The sequence below is a fragment of the Xenopus tropicalis genome, chromosome 1 (genome assembly GCF_000004195.4).
Source record: "Xenopus tropicalis strain Nigerian chromosome 1, UCB_Xtro_10.0, whole genome shotgun sequence".
Taxonomy (NCBI): domain Eukaryota; kingdom Metazoa; phylum Chordata; class Amphibia; order Anura; family Pipidae; genus Xenopus; species Xenopus tropicalis.
Window position 1 is genome coordinate 211,961,340 of NC_030677.2, and position 18,616 is coordinate 211,979,955.

The window sequence follows — 18,616 nt, forward strand, 5'->3', positions numbered from 1 at the left end:
CCTAAATGAACCGTCTCCCATCCCATAACCAACACAGATAATAGCCGGAGAGCCTCCCTCTCTGCCCCACACGTTAACTCCTTGCTGGCTGGCTCCTGGGTGAATGGTCCCAGTGCCATAGCCGGGGAAAACGGTTGGGGGGGGGGGTAAATGTCTCTGTATGGGGCATAAAGGCAGGTCCTTATCCAGCAGGCTACAGAGATTACTCTCAGCCCCCCCCCCCCATACTGGCTGCAAATGGTTCTGTCTGTGACCTTCCCCCTGACACGGGTGCTGTCTCCCCGCGGGTGCTGAATCAGGCTGGGAGGGCAGATAAGCAGCCCACAAGGAGGGGGTAATGCATTTGCAATCGATACGAGGCCCATGAATACTGCATGAGTGCATATTCATTTCCGTGCGTTGGGCCCCCCGGCCCCCGGCTGCCTCTGCTGCCCGCCTTCTCCTAATTGGCAATGTTACATTAAAGGGCAAAGAGCTTTGTGTTGGCAGAATGTGCCCCGGCACCGTGCCAGGCTGTGAGACAGAGGTGCCCCCTATCTGGCCGGGGGTCGCCGAACACCCCCAAGGTTCTGGCAGAAAAGGAAAATGTTATTATTCCCTTCAAACAAACGTAACATGGCGGCGGTGGTAATCATGTGACCAGAACTGTCCTAGGGGCCCCCAACAGGGCAAACACCCAGGGGCCTCAACAGAGTGAGGCTCAGCTGAGCAATGGGTGGGCACTGACAGAGGTGGGGGGGCTGATGCTGAAGAGTAAAATGGCAACAGTAGCAAAAGGTGGCAATAACGGGGCAGGATGGTGATGAGGGGCAAGTTGGAAACAGGAGACAAATTGGAGACTGTACCATGGTAGCCACAGGGCAAAGGAGGCAAAGGGAAGATGGAGACAAAAGGGCAAGATGGAGACAGTAGGGCAAGATGGAGACAGTAGGACAAAATAGAGACAGTAGAACAAGATGGAGACAGTAGGGCAAGATGGAGACAGTAGGACAAGATGGAGACAGTAGGGCAAGATGGAGACAGTAGGGCAAGATGGAGACAGTAGGGCAAAATAGAGACAGTAGAACAAGATGGAGACAGTAGGGCAAGATGGAGACAGTAGGGCAAGATGGAGACAGTAGGACAAGATGGAGACAGTAGGGCAAGATGGAGACAGTAGGGCAAGATGGAGACAGTAGGACAAGATGGAGACAGTAGGGCAAGATGGAGACAGTAGGGCAAAATAGAGACAGGCAAGATGGAGACAGTAGGGCAAAATAGAGACAGTAGAACAAGATGGAGACAGTAGGGCAAGATGGAGACAGCAGGGCAAGATGGGGACAGCAGGGCAAGATGGGGACAGCAGGGCAAGATGGGGACAGCAGGGCAAGATGGGGACAGTAGGGCAAGATGGGGACAGTAGGGCAAGATGGGGACAGTAGGGCAAGATGGAGACAGTAGGACAAGATGGAGACAGTGAGGCAAGATGGGGACAGCAGGGCAAGATGGAGACAGTAGGGCAAGATGGGGACAGCAGGGCAAGATGGGGACAGCAGGGCAAGATGGGGACAGCAGGGCAAGATGGGGACAGCAGGGCAAGATGGGGACAGCAGGGCAAGATGGAGACAGTAGGACAAGATGGAGACAGCAGGGCAAGATGGGGACAGCAGGGCAAGATGGGGACAGTAGGGCAAGATGGAGACAGTAGGGCAAGATGGGGACAGCAGGGCAAGATGGGGACAGTAGGGCAAGATGGGGACAGCAGGGCAAGATGGGAGCAGTAGGGCAATGGGGACAGTAGGGCAAGATGGAGACAGCAGGGCAAGATGGAGACAGTAGGGCAAGATGGGGACAGTAGGACAAGATGGAGACAGCAGGGCAAGATGGAGACAGTAGGGCAAGATGGGGACAGTAGGGCAAGATGGGAGCAGTAGGGCAAGATGGGGACAGTAGGGCAAGATGGAGACAGCAGGGCAAGATGGAGACAGTAGGGCAAGATGGAGACAGTAGGACAAGATGGAGACAGTAGGGCAAGATGGGGACAGTAGGGCAAGATGGAGACAGTAGGGCAAGATGGGGAACTAAAGCCATAGCAAATCGTTGCTCTATGTATTAGTGCAATGAGACAATGGAAGCCACAAACCTAGGAAATAATAAAGGCGGAATGAATAGAGAAATGAAGTCTCGGTGCTGTAGCAGCTGTGCCGCCGGCTTCCTGGGGGCTATTGGTGCCTGTGTGCCCAGCAGTGCCGGGGGGTGAGCCTCTGGGCAGACAGACTCGTATATTACAATCCCTCGGGGGGGCTGTCAGAGGATGATGGTCGCTGTTGGTTGGACAGTATTTCTATGGAATTTCAGTGGCACCCCCCGACCTTACTATACACACTGCACCTCACTTACTGTCCCTGCCCTTAATACACAGGGGTGCCATCGGGGGGTACAAGGGGTGCTAGAGCCAGGGGCCCTGCTTGGCAGAGGAGGGGGGCCAAGAGACTTAATAATGTGATTCATGGATCATGAAGGTTTTTTTTTTGGAAAGGGGGCGTGGTTAGGATGCATTGGGGGCGTGGTTCTGCTGTGCTTCTTATTCTTATTTTATTGGGGCCTCATTCTACTCACGGACAAGGGTTTCCTTCCAGCAGGTCAGCAAACACAATGGCTAATAAATGGGGAGATGGAGCTCTGTTTGGGGCCCGTGTAGTAATCTTGCCCCATCCAGCCCTGTGTGTGCCTTACTGCACTGCCAGTTTGTAACTGAATGAGACACTGTGCCTGGGAGTGCAGATTCAGTATGAAGACTGACTGGGGGTTGAATGATGAGCAGAAGAATAAAGCTGGGATTGTGCTGAGTGCGAGGGATCGGCCGGGACATTTCATTTGGGCAGATTTCTCTCTGGATGGAGAGTTATTAACAGCTGCCTAAATGTGCGTAGCGAGCCCAACCGCCCGGCTATGGGGCTCATTTCCCCTCGTAGCTGTCACATTACTGCCATTAAACTGAGAGCGTCTCTCTCACCGACAATAAGCAGAGGGGTTTGGGCCCCAGTCCCACCCTGAGGTGGCGCTATAGCACCCAGTAACCAGGAGCGGCTTTTTGCCACCAGTAACAGTGGCCCCTGGTCATAACCACACGTACCAGGGTGACAATAGGGACCCAAATATGGGTCATGTGACTGCGTGGATGAGAGAAGGGCCAGCTGGGTGCTGCAGATACTTAGCCAGGGTCAGACTGGGATGGGGGGACACCAAGAGAAACCTGCCCCCCAGGCCGCTGGCTGCCCGGGATGGGGGGGGGGGATCATTGTTGCAGTGCGCATGGGGGGGCAGTGTAAGTGAGGGAGGGGTTAGGGGACTCCCCAGTTGGGATGTTACACCCTTGAGGTAGCGGCCTCTTGTTGCCCCCAGAAATCCCAGTCCAACACCATAGCCAGCCCTAATATACCCTGTTACTCATCCGATCTTGCCTTACTATACACACTCCCTCACAGTTACACATAACAATGACTAAATGGCCAAATGGCCGCCGCTCTATCTGTAATATCAGGGGAGTATTTCCCCTTGAACGAGGGCCGAGGTGACAATCGCTAGTAGGAAATGAGGTCTCCACTCACGTGCTGCCATTGGTCGAGGATGAGAGGCCTGTAGCGTAGGAAGAACTTGAGCGGAAAAGAGTCTGGATCCGGCCAAGAGGACGGGATCTGCCAGGTGACTTCCAGCCGGCGAGGGTTATTGTGCACCAGCTTAGCGACCACGTTTTCCGGTGGGTCCGGCTTCACTACAGACAAAAACAAAGAGAAGCCGTCAATTTATTGTCCAACAAACCCTAATATATACTTATTGTACAGCGCTGCGGAATATGTTGGCGCTTTATAAATAAATGTTAATAATAATGTTAATAATAATATATTGTATCGGCCAAATATGATATGAGCCATATATTAGTCATTACACCCCCTTCCCCGTGACTATTACCCCCCTGCTACTCTCTCCCTACTACCCCATAGTTTGTTCTACTCCCAGGATGCACTGCTCTTCTGCTACAGGGGCTGCTGCTCTGCCAACAACAGTGCCAAGTGCAACAGTGGGTGCAGCAGGGTTGTGCCCGTGCCATGCTGTACATCCCTAGTGCCCACCGCAGAGATACGGTGCCCATACACGGCAAATTTAAGCTGTCAATTTGAGTCTTTTTAGACAGTTTCGGCAGGGTACCCCTGATAGGCCTCTCGCAGGGTTAGACGGGGGTGCAGGCCCATATACGGGGACCCCTGATAGGCCTCTCGCAGGGTTAGACGGGGGTGCAGGCCCATATACGGGGACCCCTGATAGGCCTCTCGCAGGGTTAGACGGGGGTGCAGGCCCATATACGGGGACCCCTGATAGGCCTCTTGCAGAGTTAGACTGGGGGGTGCAGGCCCATATACGGGGACCCCTGATAGGCCTCTCGCAGAGTTAGACTGGGGGGTGCAGGCCCATATACGGGGACCCCTGATAGGCCTCTTGCAGAGTTAGACTGGGGGGTGCAGGCCCATATACGGGGACCCCTGATAGGCCTCTTGCAGAGTTAGACTGGGGGGTGCAGGCCCATATACGGGGACCCCTGATAGGCCTCTCGCAGAGTTAGACTGGGGTTGCTGTACCATGTACCCCACTCAAGAGGCCCTTGCTGTGGCCCTCACATTCCCCCCGGGGGCCCCCGCTGCCTGCCTAACTCCCTCCCCTGAGTGTGCATACTTTAGTCTTACCTTAGGCCAGGGGGGCCCAGACTTTGTCCCCGGGAGATCTACTTTTGACTCCTCCCCCTAACCCCGGCTTAGACGCGTTCTACAAGAAATTCATGGGGGATCGACTGGTAGACTGCGATCGACGTATTGGCTACACCTGGCTTAATGTCCCCATACATGGGCTGATTGTAGCTGCCAATATGGGTCCCTTAGATCTATTCGGCGGCTTATCGGCCCGTGTAGGGGCAGAAACGAGGGGCCTGTCCGACCGATATCTGGCCTGAAATTGGGCAGATATCGATCGGGCAGGTTAAAAGATTCAGTCGGATCGGGGACTGCATCGGCTTGTTGGTGCGATCCCCGAACCGACTGCCCATTGCTGCCAATATAATTCAGTCGTTTGGCCCCAAACGGTCGAATTACCCTACGCACTCCCCGATATCGGCCACCTGTAGGTGTATGCGCCCGCCCGTAGGTGTATGCGCCCGCCCGTAGGTGTATGCGCCCGCCCGTAGGTGTATGTGCCCGCCCGTAGGTGTATGTGCCCATCTGTAGGTGTATGTGCCCGCCTGTAGGTGGGGATATCGGGTGAAGATCTGCTCACTTGGCGATCTCTCCAAGCGAACGAATCTTAACGTGTATGGGGACCTTTAGGCGCTTCTGGGGAGATCTGCAACCCAGGGGGGGGCGGTGGGATCGGGTTTGGGCCCTGGCCTCCCTGACCCATATCTGGCTGAAAATTGGCCAGGTGTCGATGGGGCAGGTTTGATTCCCATTGGATTGGGGGCCTCATCACCTCATTGGTACATCCCTCGCTCTGATGGCTCACATACCCGTACCCTTAGGTGGGCATATTGGGAGAAAGATCCTCTCGAGTGGATCGGAACATGTTTGGCCACCTTTACAGTTGTTGATACTACCAGGGGAGTCTTCAGAACCAGTGCCAATACCACGGTAATCGCTATTTGAGCACTGTGAGCAAAAGCAACTGTGTGAGTTGCACCATAAATGAGCCCCAGGTTGGGGGCCAGTTCAGTTAGCTCCGGGTTGTTGTTTCCCACATCCCAGTAAACATGTAACCAAAGCCTCGGAGACTCAGCTCCCTTCCAGCTTCTTCTGGAAACTCAGCAGGTCCCCCCGGTGGCCGCCAGCAGCGAGTCCTTTGTATAATATTTTCCTTTATTCCTACCTAGACTTGTTCTTAGCAACGTCACTTGGAAACGCTCGTGGAGAGACACCACATTCTTTCCCACTGAAATCAAATCTGCGCAGAGTTTGGCCCGAGCCTCACTTAAAGGGATAGTGAAGTCGAAATAAAATCGCTTCTCTTGTGCAGCGCTGCGCAAAAAGGCAGTTCTGTCTTGCTTTATGGCAGGGGTCAGGATCAGTTATCATTAACCCTAAAGGCACTGCTGGATACCTGAGAATGATGGAGTCAGAGGAAAGCTGGAGCCACTGTATAGAACCCAAACCCCCAGCAATAGGACAGTAAGGATATCAGCCAAGTAGCTGTGGCCCATTAGGATCAGAGTTCTGCAACTCTCCCTCCAGAGTGTTTGGGAAGGGGCCAATACACACAAAATAGCCCCTGTCCAGTCACCATTCAGCACAAAAAGTAAGGGCTTTCTACATGGGTCTTTACTTGCCCTTTAAAGGTTTCTATGCCCTATAAATATGTAGAGTTTATACACTTATCCTACAGATGATCAGCCCATACTGTATGTATTCTGTACTGGCCCTTTCATTATAAGGATAGATGGCCTAATCCAAATAATACCAGGGGCCACGTGTATAACTGGAACGAGACGCTCAGACCGAATAAACTTTATTTCCGTATTTTGTAAGTAGGTTTGTTTCTCTGCAAAGAAAGGTCACCATGAAAAATAGGCAAGTTTTATTATGTGATATTTCAATTTTTGGCTAAATGGCGCCGTGCCCTTTGCTGGATCGGCTCATTAGGGACCTCGGTACCGGCCCGGTGGCCTGGGTGTGAGACAGGAGCAGGGGGGAATATAAAGTACTAGAGGGATCGATACCGTTCCGCACACTGACATTATTTATACCAATAAATGGTCCTACTTAGTAGCCGCCGCAGGCACCTATTGCTATTGGCCACTGGGACCGACTGAGGGGGAAGGTATCAGGGAGCTTTAATACCCTGTAATCAAGTCCCGTTTCTATGTGGGCGCAGGGTGTTGGTGATTAGGGTCGGACTGGGGGGGTGCAACCCCCTAACTCCCCCCTTCCGCCAACAGGGTTGCGTCTGGGCCGCTGGGGCCCACCAGGTAGTTTCCCGGTGTCCCGGCGGCCCAGTCTGACCCCGTTGGTGATCAAGGATCAGCTTTGTCACTGAGGGAGTCGACACTGAATCCTATAGCAGTAAGTCTGGCTCATTTATGAACACCGGGCAAATTAGCACCTGGACAGTAACCCATAGCAACCAATCAATGAGTATTTTTTTTAAGCCAGCTGCAGAAGGAATAATGAAAGCAATAAAAAAATGTGATTGGTTGCCGTGGGTAACTGCCCAGGTGCAAAATTGCCCAATGTTGATGAATGAGCCCCATAGGCTACTGGCAATTCCCTGTTAAGAATACAGGTTAAGCCAATCAAAAGGCTGCCTTAGAGGAGAAGGAAAGGTAAAATAACTGAGGGGTGGCACCCCCCAGTGATTGTAATTGCTTACCTTATACCCCAGGTTGGAGAAAACCACCCCAGCCCGGGGTAGCTGCGAGAGAGCCTTTTCTGTCTTCGTGAGTGATTGCGCAGTAGAGTAAAAAGCCGAACTTTAATGAGAAAGTCGCCATTTTCACCCCGGGATTCTGAAGGTAGACGAGGCCATCTACCCCAGGCTGGGGTGGTTTTTTCCTAACAGGAGCACCAACCGGGGGTATAAGGTATAAGGGCGATTACAATTACAGTGATTGTACCTTTCCTTCCCCTTTATACAAGAAAGCAATGTATTTGCTCTCCTGGGTATTCTTGGAACCAAAATGGATACATGGGTAGAGCTAAGGGGGGTCCTGATCAAAGGTTGGACCCCCAAGGGGGCAATGAAATGAAAAAGTCAGGCAAGCACTGTTCTAGATCAAAGATGAAGAGTCTCCTCCTCCGTTCTGCAGAACACGGGCATAGAACAGGGGTGGGCAAACTACGGCCCGCGGGCCACGTCAGGGCCATTGGTCTTTTTAATCCGGCCCACTGACTCATCACGCAAGACTTGGCGTCTGGGGACTGACGAGTGGAAATGGCGTAACGCTGGCCCCGCCTGTCTGTAAGTCAACGTGGCCCCTGAGCCAAAAAGTTTGCCCACCCCTGGCGCAGAAGCTGATGTAATGGTGAAAGTCCATAGAAACCGCTAGATGCCATGACCATGGGCACTGGGGGGCAACACCTGGATCTCCCAGTAAGACTAGCGCCACTCCCAACCTGACCTTTGCAACTGGGGGGCTCACTGGGGGGCAACACCTGGATCTCCCAGTAAGACTAGCGCCACTCCCAACCTGACCTTTGCAACTAGGGGGCAACACCTGGATCTCCCAGTAAGACTAGCACCACTCCCAACCTGACCTTTGCCACTGGGGGGCAACACCTGGATCTCCCAGTAAGACTAGCGCCGCTCCCAATCTGACCTTTGTCACTGGGGGGCAACACCTGGATCTCCCAGTAAGACTAGCGCCACTCCCAACCCGACCTTTGCCACTGGGGGGCAACACCTGGATCTCCCAGTAAGACTAGCGCCACTCCCAACCTGACCTTTGCCACTGGGGGGCAACACCTGTAGCTTCCAGTAAGAGTAGCGCTGCTCCCAACCTGACCTTTGCCACTGGGAGGCAACACCTGGATCTCCCAGTAAGACTAGCGCCACTCCCAACCCGACCTTTGCCACTGGGGGGCAACACCTGGATCTCCCAGTAAGACTAGCGCCACTCCCAACCTGACCTTTGCCACTGGGGGGCAACACCTGTAGCTCCCAGTAAGAGTAGCGCCGCTCCCAACCTGACCTTTGCCACTGGGGGGGCAACACCTGGATCTCCCAGTAAGAGCAGCGCCGCTCCCAACCTGACCTTTGCCACTGGGGGGCAACACCTGGATCTCCCAGTAAGAGCAGCACCGCTCCCAACCTGACCTTTGCCACTGGGGGGCAACACCTGGATCTCCCAGTAAGAGTAGCGCCGCTCCCAACCTGACCTATGCCACTGGGGGGCAACACCTGGATCTCCCAGTAAGACTAGCGCCACTCCCAACCTGACCTTTGCCACTGGGGGGCAACACCTGTATCTCCCAGTAAGAGCAGCGCCGCTCCCAACCTGACCTTTGCCACTGGGGGGCTCACTGGGGGGCAAAACCTGGATCTCCCAGTAAGACTAGCGCCACTCCCAACCTGACCTTTGCCACTGGGGGGCAACACCTGTATCTCCCAGTAAGAGCAGCGCCGCTCCCAACCTGACCTTTGCCACTGGGGGGCTCACTGGGGGGCAAAACCTGGATCTCCCAGTAAGACTAGCGCCACTCCCAACCTGACCTTTGTCACTGGGGGGCAACACCTGGATCTCCCAGTAAGAGCAGCGCCGCTCCCAACCTGACCTTTGCCACTGGGGGGCTCACTGGGGGGCAACACCTGGATCTCCCAGTAAGACTAGCGCCACTCCCAACCTGACCTTTGCCACTGGGGGGCAACACCTGGATCTCCCAGTAAGACTAGCGCCACTCCCAACCTGACCTTTGCCACTGGGGGGGCAACACCTGGATCTCCCAGTAAGACTAGCGCCACTCCCAACCTGACCTTTGCCACTGGGGGGCAACACCTGGATCTCCCAGTAAGACTAGCGCCACTCCCAACCTGACCTTTGCCACTGGGGGGCAACACCTGGATCTCCCAGTAAGACTAGCGCCACTCCCAACCTGACCTTTGCCACTGGGGGGCAACACCTGGATCTCCCAGTAAGAGCAGCGCCGCTCCCAACCTGACCTTTGCCACTGGGGGGCAACACCTGGATCTCCCAGTAAGAGCAGCGCCGCTCCCAACCTGACCTTTGCCACTGGGGGGCTCACTGGGGGGCAACACCTGGATCTCCCAGTAAGACTAGCGCCGCTCCCAACCTGACCTTTGCCATTGGGGGGCAACACCTGGATCTCCCAGTAAGAGCAGCGCCGCTCCTTACCTGACCTTTGCAACTGGGAGGCAACACCTGGATCTCCCAGTAAGACTAGCGCCACTCCCAACCTGACCTTTGCCACTGGGGGGCAACACCTGGATCTCCCAGTAAGACTAGCGCCACTCCCAACCCGACCTTTGCCACTGGGGGGCTCACTGGGGGGGCAACACCTGGATCTCCCAGCAAGACTAGCGCCACTCCCAACCTGACCTTTGCCACTGGGGGGCAACACCTGGATCTCCCAGTAAGACTAGCGCCACTCCCAACCTGACCTTTGCCACTGGGGGGCAACACCTGGATCTCCCAGTAAGACTAGTGCCACTCCCAACCTGACCTTTGCCACTGGGGGGCAACACCTGGATCTCCCAGTAAGAGCAGCGCCGCTCCTTACCTGACCTTTGCAACTGGGGGGCAACACCTGGATCTCCCAGTAAGACTAGCGCCACTCCCAACCTGACCTTTGCCACTGGGGGGGCTCACTGGGGGGGACACCTGGATCTCCCAGTAAGACTAGCGCCACTCCCAACCCGACCTTTGCCACTGGGGGGCTCACTGGGGGGGCAACACCTGAATCTCCCAGTAAGACTAGTGCCGCTCCCAACCTGACCTTTGCCACTGGGGGGCTCACTGGGGGGGACACCTGGATCTCCCAGTAAGACTAGCGCCACTCCCAACCCGACCTTTGCCGCTCGGAAAGCCCAGACCGATCCAGCGCCGCAGGGGTTAAGGCCGACGTTCTTGTCAACAACACAACAGAGTCAGCAGAGCTGAGGCCCTTGGAGATGGGGGGACGCCGGCGCGGCCACAAAACCTCAGCAATTCCGCAGCTTCGACCAAATGTTCTTACTCCGCGTCCTTCCAACGTAATTACTTTTATTGGCACGCCGGCCGCACGCGCTGCCAGAAGAGCGGGAAGCCAACGCAATTAAAAATGTGGAACGCGTTCTCGGGATGAAGTGTCTGACATCATGATGGCTCTGGAACCGACTTTGCGCTCTTGTTTTTCTCTATTTTTATTAAATATTTTCCCCTTTCATCTCAGCCGTCCCATCATGCTTTGCTCCCTGTGTATTTCCCACAGCTGCGTTATTGCATTTCTCTTTATTCACCAGCCATTTCCATCCTCCCTCGGCTTAAATCTCACCCTATCTCCATACTGACCCCTCCGCCCTCCATTTTTTAAAGTTATTTAGCTTTTCGTTCAGCAGCTCTCCATTTGGTATTTTAGCAGCTATCCGGTTGCTAGAGTATTACTTACCCCGGCAACCAGGCAGCGGTTTAAACGAGAGATGGGAATATAACAAGTATAGGGCCTGCATAGAAAGTAGGGGTGCACCACACTCACTTTGGCTGAACCCCTGAACCCACCCTGTATACTAATTGGGATTCGGTTCGTCTGGGGCCTTGGATTCGGCCGAAACTGAATCCTTCAAAAATCGTCCCGAATCCCAAACCGAATCCAGGATTTGGTGCCTCCCTAATAGAAAGATAAGTAATAAAGAGTAACAATAACAATACATTTTGGTTCGGGAGCCAGAGTTTCCCTTTAATGAAGCCTACCCCCCCGCTTGTGATTGAATTACCCCCCCCCACCAGGCTAGAAGCGCGGCAGTAGATACGTTACCTATAGAGAACTCATCGAAGCTGATGGTGGTGGAGTTCTTGCCCAGCGCGTTGGTCGCCACCACGGTGACCTGGTACTTCTGGGTAGAGAAGAGGCGGCTGTATTTGATGTGGCACCTGTTTTTGGGGAAGGGGTCCTTCTCACAGTACAGCTGCTTAGAGTCGTGCCTGGGGGGGGCAATAGGAAACCATTAGTGACCCCACAGCCGGCATTCCGCTCCTGCTACAGTAATGTCCGACTACTGCGCTACGGGCGGTGCTTCTATGTTGCGGCCCACTAGGCACATAATGTAGAAGCACGGTGCTACCATAGAACATATACAGGTATGGGATCCCTTATCCGGAAACCCATTATCTAGAAAGTTCTGAATTATGGAAAGCCTGTCTCCCATAGACTCCATTTTAGTTAAATAATTCAGAATTTTAAAACTGATTTCCTTTTTCTCTGTAATAATAAAACAGTAACTGTACTTGATCCCAACTAAGATATAATTACCCCTTATTGGGGCAGAATAGCCCTATTGGGTTTATTTAATGGTTAAATGATTCCCTTTTCTCTGTAATAATAAAACAGTACCTGTACTTGATCCCAACTAAGATATAATTACCCCTTATTGGGGGCAGAACAGCCCTATTGGGTTTATTTAATGGTTAAATGATTCCCTTTTCTCTGTAATAATAAAACAGTACCTGTACTTGATCCCAACTAAGATATAATTACCCCTTATTGGGGGCAGAACAGCCCTATTGGGTTTATTTAATGATTAAATGATTCCCTTTTCTCTGTAATAATAAAACAGTACCTGTACTTGATCCCAACTAAGATATAATTACCCCTTATTGGGGCAGAACAGCCCTATTGGGTTTATTTAATGGTTAAATGATTCCCTTTTCTCTGTAATAATAAAACAGTACCTGTACTTGATCCCAACTAAGATATAATTACCCCTTATTGGGGGCAGAACAGCCCTATTGGGTTTATTTAATGGTTAAATGATTCCCTTTTCTCTGTAATAATAAAACAGTACCTGTACTTGATCCCAACTAAGATATAATTACCCCTTATTGGATGCAAAACAAGCCTATTGGGTTTAATTAATGGTTTATTGATTTTTTAGCAGACTTAAGGTATGAAGATCCAAATTACAGAGAGACCCCTTATCTAGAATACCCTTGGTCCCGAGCATTCTGGATAATGGGTCCTATACCTGTATATTATAATAAAGTACCCCCTGAGGATATTAGAAGTCACCTCAGCGTTCCATGACCTGTATAAAAGAACAAGGCCTTCTGCCTCAAACCTCTATAAAGTCATCCTTAGATCCTTATATTTTCCAACAGGGGGTACTTTATTCACTGTATGTATGTATATTCACTGTGCCGCGTGGTACTTACATGACGCTGATGTTGAAGGAGTTGGGGATGAAGGTGGGGAAGGGTAGGTGCCAGCTGCAGTAGAACGACGCCGGGTAGTTGTTGGATCGGCACATGAGTACGGGTTCCCTGGGGGGGTCTGCAAAGAAGAAACATAATGGCAGTCAGTGGCAGCAGCCTACAGGGACATTCGCTGTGATTGGTGGAGGTGGCCCTAACATTGCATTAGTGTGGCCCCCTATATAACTGTGTTTGTACGTAAGGATCACTGGTGCAACCATATAACCAACCCCAGCCCCTCGTAGCCACCAATAGCCAGGTTGCTAGCCCAAGAATGAGCTTTGTCCCCAGAGACGCCCCCGATAATGACCCATAGATGCTCTGTTTGTGCCGACGGTACCCCCCTTTCCCCGGGGCCACATCCGCTCACAGGGACATCTGGGAGGCTGGAAATTGTATTAGTGACCGGGTCGGATGAGTCACAGCGTTAGCTCATCTATCATTACTCCTAATGCCCCTAATTACGTTTCCGTGCTCCTCCTTCGTTAGCCCTAACGATAAGATTAATCGTATTACATTCCACGCACTGTCGTATCATTTATTACAATCAGAGGTCGTCCGGTTGCCCCAGCACTAACAAAACACTCGGCCCAAACAACAGCGAGGATCAGGCAAGTGGGATATTTATTGTTTGGGCTCCGGATCTGGGCCTGTCAGGGCCGCGGCGCGTGATGAATGGATCCTACAGGGACTCTATACCAGTTCCAGATGAGCATTTGTATGAGAAACGCAGGAGAAAAGCCCTGGAAGGCAGTCGGAATCCATGCGGTTTCCACTAGTGGCCCCTCAGCCAGACCCCCCCCCAATAAACTCCTCTCATTACTTCAATATGGTCACAGAACCCCTCTGCTAATATCCTTATCATTTACAGTAGGGGGTACATTACCCCTTATAATACATGAGTGATACTCAGAGTTCCCTGTATAACTCAGCCTGCAGCCTTGTGCCTTTATATGGGGGGCACAGAACCCCTCAGTGACTGCTAATATCCTTATCATTTACAGTAGGGGGTACATTATCCCTTATAATACATGAGTGATACTCAGAGTTCCCTGTATAACTCAGCCTGCAGCCTTGTGCCTTTATATGGGGGGCACAGAACCCCTCAGTGACTGCTAATATCCTTATCATTTACAGTAGGGGGTACATTATCCCTTATAATACATGAGTGATACTCAGAGTTCCCTGTATAACTCAGCCTGCAGCCTTGTGCCTTTATATGGGCACAGAGCCCCTCAGTGACTGCTAATATCCTTATCATTTACAGTAGGGGGTACATTATCCCTTATAATACATGAGTGATACTCAGAGTTCCCTGTATAACTCAGCCTGCAGCCTTGTGCCTTTATATGGGGGGCACAGAACCCCTCAGTGACTGCTAATATCCTTATCATTTACAGTAGGGGGTACATTATCCCTTATAATACCCACAGGAGAATACCAGACAGATACACACAGGACACTGTATGGGATGAGCAGACTGGGAGCAGTGAGTGTGGGAATATTACAGGATCCTTACGTTGTTGCCTGGGGGCACAATAAGATGGCACAGAGGAATGACACTGGGGTACAAGGAAGAGAAGTGATAGGTGGGATGTGGAATACAGACAAGGTTTGTATAATACCTGGCACTAACAGGGCACCTTGGCAGAGAGAAGATGATTCCCTGCCCACAGCCCAAAGCTCTCAGTTTAATGTGGTTCTTAGTACGATCCAAAGCTCTGTCTCAGCAGGTTCCGGGGCTGTGAGTGTATTACCCCCCTCCGTCCCTGTGCCCCCCGTGGCTACAAGAAGAATTTAATTAAAAATCTTAATCCGGCTGGAACCTTTCCCCCTGCCATTGGCACTTTCACACTCCTTTTATCCAAAGCTAAATTCTTTTCATACCTTGTAGCCTTTCTTTCTATAGATACTCTGCCCAATGAGGCCTCTCGGATATGGTCACATGGCCAATTAAAGGGACACTGCCATCATTTTTATGGGGTACTTTTTATCTCTAAATGACCCTGTTACACAGCAAATAATTCCCTCTGCCATTTAACCTTTTATTCTTGAACCAACAAATGTATTTGTAGCTGTAATATTGGTGTGTAGGCGCCATCTCAGTGCCTTGTGCCTGAGTCTGAGCTTTCAGCCAGCGCTACACATTAGAACTGCTTTCAGCTAACCTATTGTTTCTCCTACTCCCATGTAACTGGAGGAGTCCCAAGCCGGACTTGGATTTCTTACTATTGAGTGCTATTCTGATACCTACTGGGAGCTGCTATCTTGCTCCCTTCCCATTGTTCTGCTGATCGGCTGCTGGGGGTGAGGGGGGGGGGATATCACTCCAATTTGCAGCACAGCAGTAAAGTGTGCCTGAGTCTGAGCTTTCAGCCAGCGCTACACATTAGAACTGCTTTCAGCTAACCTATTGTTTCTCCTACTCCCATGTAACTGGAGGAGTCCCAAGCCGGACTTGGATTTCTTACTATTGAGTGCTATTCTGATACCTACTGGGAGCTGCTATCTTGCCCCCTTCCCATTGTTCTGCTGATCGGCTGCTGGGGGGGAGGGGGGGGATATCACTCCAACTTGCAGCGCAGCAGTAAAGTGTGCCTGAGTCTGAGCTTTCAGCCAGCGCTACACATTAGAACTGCTTTCAGCTAACCTATTGTTTCTCCTACTCCCATGTAACTGGAGGAGTCCCAAGCCAGACTTGGATTTCTTACTATTGAGTGCTATTCTGATACCTACTGGGAGCTGCTATCTTGCTCCCTTCCCATTGTTCTGCTGATCGGGTGCTGGGGGGGGGGGGGGATATCACTCCAACTTGCAGCGCAGCAGTAAAGTGTGCCTGAGTCTGAGCTTTCAGCCAGCGCTACACATTAGAACTGCTTTCAGCTAAACTATTGTTTCTCCTACTCCCATGTAACTGGAGGAGTCCCAAGCCGGACTTGGATTTCTTACTATTGAGTGCTATTCTGATACCTACTGGGAGCTGCTATCTTGCTCCCTTCCCAGGAACCCTGGCCCAAGCTATAAGATAACTGGTGCTTCCATAGAACTTTGGAACATTCCAAATGGGAGGAGGGAAGAGTAATTATTTGTACATATTTCATGTATACAGAAAGAATGAGCTGAACTATAAATACAGGGTGAGCCCCTAGGGGACAGGGAGGCTGTGGGGCAGCACTGTGGGTCCCAATACATTCTGCTTGGGGACAGGAAGCAGCTGGAGTCCCACTGGGGATACACAGCCGTATGTACAGACTGTATTACAGGCCGGGAGGGAGTGAGGGAATCACAGGGACAGTAGATATGGAGGCAAATACCGACCCAACTTTACTGCCTTTTCTAATGTTCCTGAGATCAGAATATTAATAGTCTGTTTTACTTTTTGACTGGGGAAACCTCTCCTTCTGGGCTCCATGTTTCTATGCGTCTCCTTTCCCTACCGGCCTAGAATTACATGAACAATGCTCCTTCCTGCCTGGGGGGGGGGGATTGCAACTGGGCAAAACCAATAAAAGGGGTCACTGTGTCCATCTTGTTTTTATATCTCCATCCCCCTACTGTCCCTACCTGGTTTAACTCTCCATCTTACTTTTCTATTGCCTTCTGGGCCTACTCTCAACTTCTACTGTCTCCATCTCTCCACCTTGTCCTACTGTCTCCATCTTGTCCTACTGTCCCCATCTTGCCCTACTGTCTCCATCTTGTCCTACTGTCTCCATCTTGTCCTACTGTCTCCATCTTGTCCTACTGTCTCCATCTTGTCCTACTGTCTCCATCTTGCCCTACTGTCTCCATCTTGCCCTACTGTCCCCATCTTGTCCTACTGTCTCCATCTTGCCCTACTGTCTCCATCTTGCCCTACTGTCTCCATCTTGTCCTACTGTCTCCATCTTGCCCTACTGTCTCCATCTTGCCCTACTGTCCCCATCTTGCCCTACTGTCCCCATCTTGCCCTACTGTCTTCATCTTGCCCTACTGTCTCCATCTTGCCCTACTGTCTCCATCTTGTCCTACTGTCTCCATCTTGCCCTACTGTCTCCATCTTGCCCTACTGTCCCCATCTTGTCCTACTGTCTTCATCTTGCCCTACTGTCTCCATCTTGCCCTACTGTCTCCATCTTGTCCTACTGTCTCCATCTTGCCCTACTGTCTCCATCTTGCCCTACTGTCCCCATCTTGTCCTACTGTCTTCATCTTGCCCTACTGTCTCCATCTTGCCCTACTGTCCCCATCTTGTCCTACTGTCTTCATCTTGCCCTACTGTCTCCATCTTGCCCTACTGTCTCCATCTTGTCCTACTGTCTCCATCTTGCCCTACTGTCTCCATCGTGTCCTACTGTCTCCATCGTGCCCTACTGTCTCCATCTTGTCCTACTGTCTCCATCTTGCCCTACTGTCCCCATCTTGTCCTACTGTCTCCATCTTGCCCTACTGTCTCCATCTTGTCCTACTGTCTCCATCGTGCCCTACTGTCCCCATCTTGCCCTACTGTCTCCATCTTGCCCTACTGTCTCCATCTTGTCCTACTGTCTACATCTTGCCCTACTGTCTCCATCTTGTCCTACTGTCCCCATCTTGCCCTACTGTCTCCATCTTGCCCTACTGTCTCCATCTTGTTTTACTGTTTCCATCTTGCCCTACTGTCCCCATTTTGCCCTACTGTCTCCATCTCGCCCTACTGTCTCCATCTTGTCCTACTGTCTCCATCTCGCCCTACTGTCTCCATCTTGCCCTACTGTCTCCATCTCGCCCTACTGTCTCCATCTTGCCCTACTGTCTCCATCTTGTCCTACTGTCTCCATCTTGCCCTACTGTCTCCATCTTGCTTTGCTTTTTCCATCTTGCCCTACTGTCTGTATATTGCCTTGTTATTGCCCTAACATAGCCACTAACCCAATTTTACAGCACCCCTCTATATGCCCAGATGAGCCCCCCTAGGGGTAACTCTGTTTGTAAGACAAACACATACTGGCCCTTGGCATATCCATGGGCAGATAAAGTGGCTAATAAGAAAGCAAAGTAGCTGCCCATAAACCCCCCGTTGCATTACACAGGGCAGAATAATAAGAGGCGGGTAGAAGAGACAGTGCTGGGTGGGTGGGTGGGTGGGTGAGGGGGGGGGGCAGAGCATTTCTCGCCAGCCCTATAATAAAAGTCAATGTAGGATAACATCGATACCTGTTAATGTGCGGCTGCAAATGGGCGCAGCGGGGTGTCTGTGCGTCGCAATATCTGCGCCTCCATCTGCCCATTAACTTTACGGTACATTTCCTTTTATTATTGCACAAGAAATGGTTTATAGAGTAAAAATGTCAGTGGGAATAAGGGGAAAAGGGATGCAGAGCTGTGATTGGTGAGATGTGTCCTGTAGTACCTGGGCCTTATATATGCCCCTACCCTGCCCGATATACGCCCCTACCCTGCCCGATATACGCCCCTACCCTGCCCGATATATGCCCGTACCCTGCCTGATATACGCCCGCACCCTGCCCGATATACGCCCCTACCCTGCCCGATATACGCCCGTACCCTGCCCGATATACGCCCGCACCCTGCCCGATATACGCCCATACCCTGCCCGATATACGCCCGTACCCTGCCCGATAAACGCCCCTACCCTGCCCGATATACGCCCGTACCCTGCCCGATATACGCCCGCACCCTGCCCGATATACGCCCGTACCCTGCCCGATATACGCCCGT

The 18,616-nt window shown here is 51.9% G+C and overlaps 1 protein-coding gene across 4 annotated transcripts in view; it reads right to left on the reverse strand.

Annotated features, from left to right (window-relative positions):
* Positions 1 to 18,616, reverse strand: part of cntfr (ciliary neurotrophic factor receptor) — a 283,796-nt gene that overhangs the window by 20,548 nt on the left and 244,632 nt on the right. For all 4 annotated transcript variants that reach the window (XM_031892423.1, XM_031892427.1, XM_031892417.1 and 1 more), the window contains 3 exon segments: positions 12,878 to 12,995; positions 11,484 to 11,650; positions 3,591 to 3,754 (listed from right to left, as the gene is read on the reverse strand). In XM_031892423.1, the coding sequence (XP_031748283.1) occupies positions 3,591 to 3,754; positions 11,484 to 11,650; positions 12,878 to 12,995 (449 nt within the window).